The sequence below is a fragment of the Anarhichas minor genome, unplaced genomic scaffold, assembly GCF_050575085.1.
Source record: "Anarhichas minor isolate MPS153535 unplaced genomic scaffold, ASM5057508v1 ptg000024l, whole genome shotgun sequence".
Lineage (NCBI taxonomy): Eukaryota > Metazoa > Chordata > Actinopteri > Perciformes > Anarhichadidae > Anarhichas > Anarhichas minor.
Window position 1 is genome coordinate 3,840,457 of NW_027466470.1, and position 12,261 is coordinate 3,852,717.

Here is a 12,261-nt window from a genome sequence, read left to right on the forward strand (position 1 = left end):
TTTGGATATTGTTGTACAAAAATGTAAAACTGTTTTCGTCACAATGTAACACCCAAGATTTGTCATTGTATCCAAACACACATTCACTCAAGCTCCCTGTTCTGCTGATATTCTTGTATTCTGTATTCTGTATTCTGTATTCTTGTATTCTGTATTCTTGTATTCTGCTACATAAACTCCTCCTCTCCTCTCCACCTCCCAGTAACAACGTCCAGTCAGACTCTCTCTACTCAGGACCTGATGATATGAAGTGAATCTGTCTGGGTGACTAGAATAAGACTGTTGTTCTCTCATTAACGTTGCTTTTCTGTTCCCCTCAGATAATAACAGCTGTGTGTATGCTGTGTTTGGATCCAATGTGATTTCACTTGAATATCTTAAGAATCCAGCTCTGGTCTTGGGCTCTGCTTGTGGATGTGACAGTAAAACGTCCACTTCAGTCACTGCCAGTGAGACGTTTGTCCACTTGTCTCTCAGAACGTCCTGTAGTTTATCTCTGACTTCTGACACAGCCGCCGTCACGTCCTCAAAGTAGCTCAGAGGACGGATATCGATGCCGGACGAGTCTGTAGGTTCTCTGAGTGGTGACAGTGAGGGGTAGTTGTGTAGAAACTGGTTGTGATCCTCTGTGTGTGAGAGCAGCTTCAGCTCAGCGTCTTTCCTCTTCAGCTCAGAGATCTCCTGCTCCAGCTTCTCCTGAAGCTCTTTGACTCGACTCACTTCACTTTTCTGCTGGGATCTGACCTGCTGCTTCACATCGGAGCTTCTTTTCTCCATGAGACGGATCAGCTCGGTGAAGATCTTCTCGCTGTCCTTCACCGCTTCGTCGGCAGAGCGATTGACGGCCTCCACCTCCTGTTGAAGCAGCTTCACGTCTTTCTCTCTGTCCTGGATTCTCTGCTGGATGTTTAGTCGACTCACCTCCAGCTCTCTCTGCCTCTCAGTCCTTTCTGCTGCAGCTGAGACTGTGTCGTGGCCTTTGTGTTCCTCCACAGAGCAGAGGTAACAGATACACTGCTGATCAGTACGGCAGAACATCTTCATCACCTCATCGTGACGAGAGCAGATGTTCTCCTGGAGCTTCTTGGAGGGGTCCACCAGCTTGTGTTTCTCAAAGACAGGGGATTCATAATGAGGCTGGAGGTGTTTCTCACAATAAGAGACCAGACAGACGAGACAGGACTTGATGGCTTTCAGTTTCCTCCCAGTGCAGACATCACAGGACACATCTTCAGGTCCAGCATAGCAGTGATCAGCAGGAGCAGCTTGGAGTCCAGTCTTCTTCAGCTCCTCCAGAACAACTGCTAACATGGTGTTTTTCAGCAGGACAGGCCTCGGTGAGAAGGTCTGCCTACACTGAGGGCAGCTGTGGAGTTTCTTCACATCCTCTTCATCCCAGAAGCTTTTAATACAGTTCATGCAGTAGCTGTGTCCACAGGGAGTAGTCACCGGATCCTTCAGTAGATCCAGACAGATGGAACAAGAGAAGGTTTCCCGATCCAGCTGAACTCCTTTCTGCGCCATTTCACCTCTCAGTAACAACGACCGTCTGAGTTTCACTTCACTAGAAGCGACTCTGCTTTGACTTCTGATCTGAACAACATGTGTTTGTTCAGTGAATGGAGGCTGTCAGCTCTATCGCTTCACCACCATGTTGGTTACACCCATCTTTAAAACTGTAGATCTGAAGGGGAGGGAACAAGGAGATATGTGGACAGAGTGGAGCCGGCTGTGTTTGAGAGCAGGAGGAAGAAGGAGGGGTTATCAAGCTGTGCTTCATTCCAGGAAGAGGAGCAGTGCTGTGAATGTGAACTTTGTTTCCTCGTTTACAAACAGAGCCTCGGTTAAAACCTGCTCCACGTTTGAAAACATTTCATTTCTTTAGTTGTTAAATATTTCTTGTCTCCTCAGAGGAAGAGTTATAGACAAACATGAAGCATCAAAAGACTAATTCTGTTCAGTTTTCTTTCACTGCTTAAAAACAGCTGGCTGACAAAAGAGTTATCAAATTTAACTAATATGAAACATTTAAATTGTCGTATAATACCTTTCTCTCATATTTAATGATCAACTTTTAAACATTTGTCTCATAAGAGTTGAGTTTCAAGATATGATTCTGATGCAAAGCAGCGTTTCAAGATTCACATTTATTCATTTCATGACGTCATGACTGGACCTGATATAATCTGCACATTTTCCATTTGTTGTTGATGTTAAAATATTCCAGCTATTGTAAAAGCTGAGTCACTCACTGGTTGAGTGACGACTGAGAAAACTCCTCAGGAACAACATGAATCTCCAGCAACCATAAACTGGTGGACAGGAATGAGGAGGACTTTCCTCAAAAACAATGCATGGACTCATATTACAACAATGTGTCTCAATGATCACTTCTGACCCACTAGAAGTGGTTTACTCTGCAGAGAGAGAGCGTCAACCTCTAAATAAACTGAGCCACCAGGTGTCAGATAGAAATGGTGCATCCAAGAGGAAGCTATGAAAATGGCGGACACACAGCGGGGCGAGACGCCGAGCGGACAAAGCTCGTTCTGACATGAGAGTGAATCAGGGTTTGTCTTTCACCTGCTGTTGAGCCGGGGAGGAGGGGCCAACTGTTAACGCTGTGTTTCACAAACCGACAAACATCAGAATAACTTCTTCCACTACTGGTTATGGTGTAATAATCTAAGTTAAGTGATTTGCACATTTTCTCTTTCTTAACTCCTTTTTAGACGGAGACTCCTCTCAGCTCTCCTCGGCCTAAAAGAAACACCGTTTTAGTAAGTAGAATATTTTATTTCAAATACAGCCTAATGTCAAAACAACACTTTCATCTGGCCTAGATATGATGTTACAAATAGATTCTTCATTGCAAAGCATATCAACGTCATTAGTTGTAGTTTATGTAACTGTATTTATCTATAGTTTGGCTTTAACCTGCGTTGCATCACAGCACAGATGAGTTTTTAAGAACTCCTGGATCTTGTTCCACAGGTGGACTTCAGCTGCTGCGTGGGACCTGGGCTCACCCCCCCACAGGACCGGCCGGCCTGCAACCCAGTGAACACTGGAGGGGCAGTAGGGACCATAAGGCGGCTCTAGATGATGTCCTGCTCCGGGGTAACAAATGCTCTCAAAGTTGTCCTTCCCATGACGCTGCAGTCTCTCCACCAGCATGTCCATGTAAGCCTTGCTGTCCCAGTTGAGGTCGTCCTCTGAGGCCACAAAGAGGAAACGTCCCTCTGCGTGTTCGATGGGGACCAGGGTGGCCTTGTTCTCCTCTGCCAGCGGGTTATGCAGAACATTCTTGCCATTGGCGGCCCCTGACTCAGTGGGAATAATTTTGCTGAGGTCAATCATTAACGCAGGGAGGATTTGTCTCTTCTTATAGTAGAGGGGTAAAAGAGTGTTGGCAGAGCAGCCGTTGATCCACACTGTGGCCTCAACACCTGGCAGGTAAGAGGCTATTGATAGTGCAAGATCTCCAGTCTTTGAAATGGATATCACACCAACTCCTCTACTGCCCACCTGTGGGGGGAAACTATATTTATTATGATGTCATGGGCTTTTCTGCAGATAAACATTAATTACACTTCATCAAAGACTTCTATGGATCAGCATCTTTGAAACCGAGCAACGTTTCAAAGAATCTCAAAAGACTGTCAGAGATTCAGAGAACTCACCTTATCTTGTTTTTTCAAAAACTGTATCGCTTCCTCAAAATAATCCAGATGGACCTCTTTGATCTTCTTCGGCATGTCATCGTAACCGTACGCCACTACGGTCAGGACCACAAATCCTCGACTGGCGAGCAGAGAGGCCCTCCTCTCTGAGAAACCTCCCCCTAAAATGTACAAATCCAGCACGGCAGGGAATGGACCTCTTCCTGGATCAGAAGACATGGGAGGATGCAAGATGACAAACATATACGATGTATGTTTGTTTTTATCAGTTTCCTGGTTAGGAGGGATACTACTAAAGTCTCATGTGTCATTACGTCTGAAAGATGAGTTATATTATGGAAAGTCGAGGATCCAGCGATCTTGAAAGGTTGACTCACATTAGAAACTAAAACTGAGAACACGTCTCCTCTATAATCATTTTTTGGACCACGGACAACAAATAAAAGTATCCAACCCTTCTGCTGTAAAGCTAAAATCAATTCATTGTTGTTTTTGATCTGTTTGATGCACATTTTTGATCGAACTTTTAACTTAAAAAAAATGATTAGAGCTTGACAAAGACAACAATAAAGCAACCGACCTGGCGGAGTGAACAGGACCCCACGAACATTCCCCTCTTTGACCGTGTGCCTGCTGACCCCGTCTCCAATCAGAAGCCTCTCATTGGTCGCCTCTGCCAGCATCCTGCCCTCCTCCTCGTGCACGGAGAACTTCACCACGTGAGGGTTTAGTGAATTGTATAGTTGAAACCTTTTGTGCAAAGCGTCTGGCCTCATGGACCACAGCAGACCCGTGGGCTCAACCCCGGTGTAGCTCCCAGTGAGAGAGGGGTCCCTCTCCAGGTCGACCTCCCCGCCCCCATCGGCCCTGTAGGTGGCCGAGGAGCTGAACACCACTCCCTTCTCGTCGGTCGATCTGGCTCTCACGGTGACCACCTGTCTGGACCTCAGCCCGGCCACCTTCACCTGGACGGGCTCATCGAACATGCATCTGGCTCTCGGCAGCAGCCTCAGTCTGACTTGGGAGGACATCTTTCCTGAATCTACTGTTGTTTTTGTCTTCACAAGGTTTCACTGTCATTGTAAAAGAAGAAATTGGACTGTCACATTACTTCAAAACACTTTGACAAAGCAGATGAATAGGTCATGAATGTTTGTTTTGAACCTTGTTTCTTTTAATAGTGTCTCCAAACCTCTTCCTACCAATTTAAGACATAAAATAACATGACGGGTAACTAAATGTTCCTGTTGGACTCACATTTAGAGTAGAAGTACTGTTCCTGCTATTCAGTAAATATCTTGACCGCAGTAACATGTTTGTCTCTATAATCTAACGAGGAATTCTTATGTTACGCTGCTCAGATCTGGTTTTCATGTTCTAAACATTAACTATAGGTTACAACTCAAACTGAACCTTTGAATGCAAAAGGACGATCAATGTCCCAAGACCGTTATTTAATTAAGCTAATTTCAGTTTATTCTAATAACTTCTCAAAATTAGTTTGAGAGTTAATTGAGTTACCACATCAGTACATTAATATATTTTTTAAAGAGCGAGAATACATTGTCTGATATTTTGGATTTGGTGCAAGCACAGGAGAAGATGGGAAAGTAGGCACGCATGTATGCACAGACGTAAACATCCGTCTCCTGTGAGACAGGTGATTGGACCATCAACGAGCTCATTGTCCTTGATTACTGTCAATGCTCTGACATAAAATGACTCTCTGTCAAAGGGAATACATACACAAGTCTGTGAAGCAGGGAGATACAGAAGATGACAAGGTGAGAGATATCTGTGGAGCCACCAATCAGAAGAGACTTTGGAAAAGTGCAAATAAATGGGTATAACCGAAGATGCTCATTTCTCACACTGTTGATAGTTATTTTTTTATACGATAAAAAATATCTTTGCTTTCCTGCAAGGAAGCTCTTTGATAGAAAAATCAGAGAAGTATAAATGTGACTTACCTGCAGTAAAAGCAAGCGTTCATCTAGAATGACAATCCTTAAGTGTGGCTCCAAAAGTCACGTATCTAATCCTGTGAATAATTATCCATAACAGAACGTTCCTCAGTGGAATGTGGGTGTGTGTTCGTGTGTGTGTGTGTTCGTGTGTGTGTGTGTGTGTGTGTGTGTGTGAGCCAAACAGAGACAGGACTACGTCAGTGTATCTGTTTTGTTGATCAGACGTTGGACAAGTGAACTATGTTGCAATAATAATAATGCTAATGTAGCCAGCAATGAAATGTCCCTCCTGGGCTACTGTAGAGCTGGGTAGGATTTAGCCCCTCCTACTTCCTGGTTCCCAATTTGTTTGTTCCACCATAAATAGCCATACCATGAGCTGCGTCTTCCCCTCTCTGACCAGCTCCAAAGAGACTCCCACTTCCCCGTCAAGCTTTCCAGATGGGTGTTGTGCAGTGAGCAGGAGACGTTGACTGCCACTGCTGTTTTGTTTAAATGATCAATTTAGTTGTATTCATGGTTTTGTGTTGCTTTGTTTTGTTTTAAATGGTTTTGCCTCTTTTATTATAACCTGTGTCACAGGTATATTAGATATATACCTTTTTATTGTTTTTAACATATTAAATTGTTGTTTGTTGTAATAAATGTTTTAATCTTGGGGTAATCCTTGGTTCACTGCCACATGTACCCTTAAATATAATCTGTGGGCTTTTTAGTGGGTTGAGCCGGTATTAAAGGTGCAGTGCACACTAATATACCTTGCTTTAATCACCCATGAGTTCTATATATCTTAAGTAGCTGATACAACTACGGCAAACAACACATGTTGTTGCGAGCTTTCTCTGACGATTAGAGTGGATAAAGTGATTAAACTATGCGTGCATTTTTTGGGCATTGTCAAACGGGTATTTCAAAATGTAACTGAAAGGAAGAATGTCCAACGTCCTGAGAGCACAAGGGTTTGGTTGGCCTCTGTGTGACAAAGTGGGTGAGAACACACCGTCTGTCCCCATATTTCACTGCCATATTTTGACAAATCTAACCATGTTTGTTAATTGTTTAGCCGTAGTTCCATCATGATCTGTAAGATGCACTTGCCTCTTGATGTTTATTAACAGAAATGCAGTGAAATTGAGCTCTGGAATTAGTTCTATTTGTGAAGTTATTTACATAACCTCAGTAAATAATTGTCTTTGAACAGGAGGCAGTTTTCATGCATCTATTTCCCATGTTAATATTATTTGTGGACAGTAATACTGATACAGCTCCTTATTAAGATACTAAATAAATAATAAATATAGTCTTCTCACTGCAGCTGTTTCTGATCTTCAGGCACACTTTAATACAACTTCAATACCTCAGATTAAATAAATTGTTTAGTTTACCTTTAGGCACTGAAATGTTAAACGTCTGCCGGGACTACCGGAAGCTGTGGCTGCTTCACAATAAAAGCTTTTTGACTGCAGCGACAGGAAGTGTTGCACTTATATTATTGCAGGTGCGGAGCAGATGTTTGTTGACAAAGGCACACTTCCAGTGTTCATCCCTCTGAAAAGGTTGACTTTTATTTGTTTGTTTACGTTGCCAGGGGTCTTACTATTATTTTCATATAACACCATAGCATTTAAATTCATCCCCCAAAAAGTCGAGATTTGCTTGGATTCTGACCATCTTGTGAATATATCTTTTGCTTCTTTTCTAATAAGTTGTGCTCAAAATTAAGCAAAAAATAAATAAAAGCAGTTTCAATATAAATCTTTACATTTAGTGTATTCCTGTAGCTCAGGTAGCACTAGCTCACACATGGTGCTTATTTACAAGCTTACATCGCCATCTAGTGGCCACAGTTACTCTCCTCAAAGAAAACTCCTTAATGTGACAATTTAATCAATTAGTAGAGAGTGTAATGTCAGAGTCAGAGTGTTAGAGAAAGACAAAGAGACAATCAGAGAGAGACTGCTGATAATCTTTGATAAAACAGAAACATTAAATGTTCTTACTAATACACGGCAGCAATAATGCCGTGCGTCTGTATTTCAGTACCTTTTTGCCCTGGTCTCTGTCACAACAAAATGTAATTTAATGTTATACTATTTCCTCATAATAATACAAGAGTTTATTAGCAACATCTGAACACCTAAAGTCAGCCAAACAGCTGCCCGTTTTGTGTAAATATAAAGTGTTCCAGCCTGAAGACGTTGAGCTGCTCCCTGAGTCTCACTTCTGTTTTCTGACGGCAGAACCAGGTCTACTCCTCAAGACGTGAGCTAATAGCTTCGTTCACTTCTCATTTTACTTTCAGACTTCCATTATGAGCAGCTTGTTCTGGGCTGACCCGATTTGAAAAGATAAAGAAGCTTCGTTCTTTGAATACTTTATTCATTAAAGTGAGGCACCACTCGTTCATCTGTTACAGAGCTTAGAAGTGTGAGTATAATCTGCTTTTGTCTGTGCATTGGGATCACAACAACAACAACACAGACACAACAGCGGTCTTTAAAGAGAGACAACACATCGTGTCTAAGTCTGCATGTGTAAAACTTTAGCAGAGTGATACAGATACAAACAGGTCCAGTTAATTAACATGGTTAGGAAAAGGTTGAGTTAAAGTTTACTCATGCCAGAATACAAGACAGACACAGACAGCTCAGTAAGCAAGTATAAGGCCATAATTATACCTGACAGACTTTCCCTTAAAGTGGACTTTCTATTCTCAAATTTATATAATAAATATAGACCAATTATCCCCATTAGTGCAACTATATTATAGTGGATCTATAGTTTGGCTTTTATCTGCGTAGCATCACAGCTCAGCTGAGTTCTGAAGAACTCCTGGATCTTCTTCCACAGGTGGACTTCAGCTGCTGCGTGGGAACTGGACTCACCCCCCAACAGGAACGGCCTGCGTACAACCCAGTGAACACTGGAGGGGCAGTAGGGACCATAAGGCGGCCCTAGATAATGTCCCGCTCCGGGGTAACACACGCTCTCAAAGTTATCCTTCCCATGACGCTGCAGTCTCTCCACCAGCATGTCCATGTAAGCCTTGCTGTCCCAGTTGAGGTCGTCCTCTGAGGCCGCAAAGAGGAAACGTCCCTCTGCGTGTTCGATGGGGACCAGGGTGGCCTTGTTCTCCTCTGCCAGCGGGTTATGCACAACATTCTTGATAATGAAGGCCCCTGACTCAGTGGGAATAATTTTGCTGAGGTCAATCATTAACGCAGGGAGGATTTGTCTCTTCTTATAGTAGAGGGGTAAAAGAGTGTTGGCAGAGCAGCCGTTGATCCACACTGTGGCCTCAACACCTGGCAGGTAAGAGGCTATTGATAGTGCAAGATCTCCAGTCTTTGAAATGGATATCACACCAACTCCTCTACTGCCCACCTGTGGGGGGAAACTATATTTATTATGATGTCATGGGCTTTTCTGCAGATAAACATTAATTACACTTCATCAAAGACTTCTATGGATCAGCATCTTTGAAACCGAGCAACGTTTCAAAGAATCTCAAAAGACTGTCAGAGATTCAGAGAACTCACCTTATCTTGTTTTTTCAAAAACTGTATTGCTTCCTCAAAATAATCCAGATGGACCTCTTTGATCTTCTTCGGCATGTCATCGTAACCGTACGCCACTACGGTCAGGACCACAAATCCTCGACTGGCGAGCAGAGAGGCCCTCCTCTCTGAGAAACCTCCCCCTAAAATGTACAAATCCAGCACGGCAGGGAATGGACCTCTTCCTGGATCAGAAGACATGGGAGGATGCAAGATGACAAACATATACGATGCATGTTTGTTTTTATCAGTTTCCTGGTTAGGAGGGATACTACTAAAGTCTCATGTGTCATTACGTCTGAAAGATGAGTTATATTATGGAAAGTCGAGGATCCAGCGATCTTGAAAGGTTGACTCACATTAGAAACTAAAACTGAGAACACGTCTCCTCTATAATCATTTTTTTGGACCACGGACAACAAATAAAAATATCCAACCCTTCTGATGTAAAGCTATAATCAATTCATTGTTGTTTTTGATCTCTTTGATGCACATTTTTGATCCAACTTTTAACTTTAGAAAAATTATTAGAGCTTGACAAAGACAACAATAAAGCAACCGACCTGGCGGAGTGAACAGGACCCCACGAACATTCCCCTCTTTGACCGTGTGCCTGCTGACCCCGCCTCCGATCAGAAGCCTCTCATTGGTCGCCTCTGCCAGCATCCTGCCGTCCTCCTCGTGCACGGAGAACTTCACCACGTGAGGGTTTAGTGACTTTGTTCTTTGAAACCTTTTGTGCAAAGAGTCTGGCCTCATGGACCACAGCAGACCCATGGGCTCAACCCCGGTGTAGCTCCCAGTGAGAGAGGGGTCCCTCTCCAGGTCGACCTCCCCGCCCCCATCGGCCCTGTAGGTGGCCGAGGAGCTGAACACCACTCCCTTCTCGTCGGTCGATCTGGCTCTCACGGTGACCACCTGTCTGGACCTCAGCCCGGCCACCTTCACCTGGACGGGCTCATCGAACATGCATCTGGCTCTCGGCAGCAGCCTCAGTCTGACTTGGGAGGACATCTTTCCTGAATCTACTGTTGTTTTTGTCTTCACACGGTTTCACTGTCATTGTAAAAGAAGAAATTGGACTGTCACATTACTTCAAAACACTTTGACAAAGCAGATGAATAGGTAATGAATGTTTTTGTTGAACCTTGTTCACTTTTAATAGTGTCCCCAAACCTCTGTTGGGGCCTCACCATGAGGGTCTGAACAAAGGGCCTGCAGGATAGTCAGCAGCCTGATTTGAGTTAAGATTCACACCAACCCCAGGTGGGAAGAGCCTTGCATTTTACCTCACCTTGTGTCCTGTGTCTAAGTCTGCGCCTGAGTCTCTGATCCACTCCTAATCCCACACGGTGAACCGTCACAAATGTGACCTATATTTTGAATTGAATCTGTCCACATGTTTTCGGTCTAGTGTGAACTGTGGCCTGCGGGCAACAGAGAAGGGGTTTCCTGCGTCTTCTGGGAACCAAAGTGGGGGCAGCTTCTCAAATGTGGGGTGCCTTAAAGGAATCCAAACAAATCCAATGTATTACTTTTCACAGATTACTTTTATAGTCAAAAATTCACCCCCCTTAAGTCACTTTCCACCAATCAAACCAGTGGGTTGAACCACAAACCGAGCACCCCTGGCCTCTTCACTATGTCATGCTCTCATGTCCTCGTTTGGGTCGAGATGACCTTTTGGCAGAACACACGATTCGCGTACGGGAAATGTTTGGACACACATTGGAGTGATAGATTACAATTTGTCTGGCGTGCCTTAATCTCTTCCTAAGAATGTTTTTATGAACCTAATGTGTTCAGTTCAATCCTAAATTATATGATGATTTTCTTCAACATATCCCCCCTTTGGGGGTCACTTGACCCCCACCATATTTTATTACAAAAGATACATCCAACAAGGATTAAAATATCAAATGACTGGCTGAAACTAATTGCATATCGGAAAATAATACCAGCGTATGGCACCTATAGAAGTCAAGAGGAAATAGTGACACTCTCAACAGTATTAGAGAAACACATGAATACAACTTCGATAGCGCTCCAAATACAGCATCTATTCGATTTGAAATAGGAATACAGAGGATACCTTGGGCAAATAATTGTAAAGTCACGCATTCGTTTTGGACTAGGCATAATTGTACTAAACCTTTAATTCCGACCAGACCTCAGAATACAGATTGCGCCAAACCAAAACCTCCCATTCCTGTTTATCCTTTGACCAACGTCAGCCGCTGTATTCATTTCCACGCGTTAGGGTTTTTTCATAGGGATGAGTGACTGTAGTAATGGCGTTATTGGTGTTTCTAGTGAATCTAGGGACCTTGCATTACCGGAACAGGTATATTTAGTCTGTGGCAACATCGCATACAGCTGTGTTCCAATTAATCAGACAAGCTGACTCTAAGGAACTCGCTCCGTTCCACGTACGGTACAACCGTGCCATTTCACTAGGTTCGAGGATTTTGAGTGTAATCCATGCAAACTGAAGTGAATGACATCAGACACATGGTGCTACAAAATAGGATGTCTTTGGACCTGGTTTTGGCCTCACGAGGTGATGTATGTAAAGTGATTAATACTGAGTGTTGCACTTACATTTCAGATGCAACTTCAGCAGTTCATGATGTGATAGCAGATACAGAACGGGGCATTAAAGAATTGCATGAAGACCATGGCTGGAATCCCTTCGGGGGAACACAGGTGTGGTTAGGCTCATGGGGGGCTACTCTTTTTCTTTCAGGATTGGTATGGATAATCAGAGGCATAATTTTGATTACGATTGTGACCTAATTGTAACCATTTCTAAAATCTGTGTCAGGAATATTGTTACAACGTATGTATCTGTTCAACCCACTTCCACACCTATGCGGTATCCAATTCATGAATGGATTCCTCCGTATCCAGATAGCCTAGCTAGTGATGATGAACTTGAGAATTGTGTGTAACCAAACCAATAACTTAGCCTATGTGTTAGTAAAACAGTAAATGTTCTTGTGTACTTAGAGTCAATGATGTGATGTTCTGAATCTTCGTGAATTTACATTACTG

General features: G+C 43.3%; 2 protein-coding genes across 2 annotated transcripts; both read right to left on the bottom strand.

The window, feature by feature from the left end:
* Positions 1-2,775: 2,775 nt before the first annotated feature.
* On the bottom strand, positions 2,776-5,926 carry LOC142956596 (acyl-coenzyme A thioesterase 1-like). Its single transcript, XM_076098255.1, has 4 exons — positions 5,654-5,926; positions 4,264-4,756; positions 3,684-3,886; positions 2,776-3,528 (listed from the first exon to the last, which is right to left on the bottom strand). Exons 2-4 carry the CDS (start codon positions 4,712-4,714, stop codon positions 2,920-2,922), a joined length of 1,263 nt encoding a protein of 420 aa, XP_075954370.1. The 5' UTR covers positions 4,715-4,756; positions 5,654-5,926; the 3' UTR covers positions 2,776-2,919.
* A 2,499-nt stretch (positions 5,927-8,425) lies between these two features.
* LOC142956639 (acyl-coenzyme A thioesterase 5-like) lies at positions 8,426-10,241 on the bottom strand. Its single transcript, XM_076098306.1, has 3 exons — positions 9,771-10,241; positions 9,190-9,392; positions 8,426-9,034 (listed from the first exon to the last, which is right to left on the bottom strand). The coding sequence occupies exons 1-3, from the start codon at positions 10,219-10,221 to the stop codon at positions 8,426-8,428; spliced, it is 1,263 nt and encodes a 420-aa protein (XP_075954421.1). The 5' UTR covers positions 10,222-10,241.
* Between the last annotated feature and the right edge of the window lie 2,020 nt (positions 10,242-12,261).

What these genes read in the sequence shown, in the direction of transcription:
- LOC142956596 (XM_076098255.1), bottom strand. Translation starts at nt 4,714, where the DNA reads ATGTCCTCCCAAGTCAGACTGAGGCTGCTGCCGAGAGCCAGATGCATG. An exon ending in GGTCCTGTTCACTCCGCCAG is followed by an intron (nt 3,887 to 4,263) that starts GTCGGTTGCTTT and finishes CTTCTGATCCAG; the next exon opens with GAAGAGGTCCATTCCCTGCC. An exon ending in TTTTGAAAAAACAAGATAAG is followed by an intron (nt 3,529 to 3,683) that starts GTGAGTTCTCTG and finishes TTCCCCCCACAG; the next exon opens with GTGGGCAGTAGAGGAGTTGG.
- LOC142956639 (XM_076098306.1), bottom strand. Translation starts at nt 10,221, where the DNA reads ATGTCCTCCCAAGTCAGACTGAGGCTGCTGCCGAGAGCCAGATGCATG. An exon ending in GGTCCTGTTCACTCCGCCAG is followed by an intron (nt 9,393 to 9,770) that starts GTCGGTTGCTTT and finishes CTTCTGATCCAG; the next exon opens with GAAGAGGTCCATTCCCTGCC. An exon ending in TTTTGAAAAAACAAGATAAG is followed by an intron (nt 9,035 to 9,189) that starts GTGAGTTCTCTG and finishes TTCCCCCCACAG; the next exon opens with GTGGGCAGTAGAGGAGTTGG.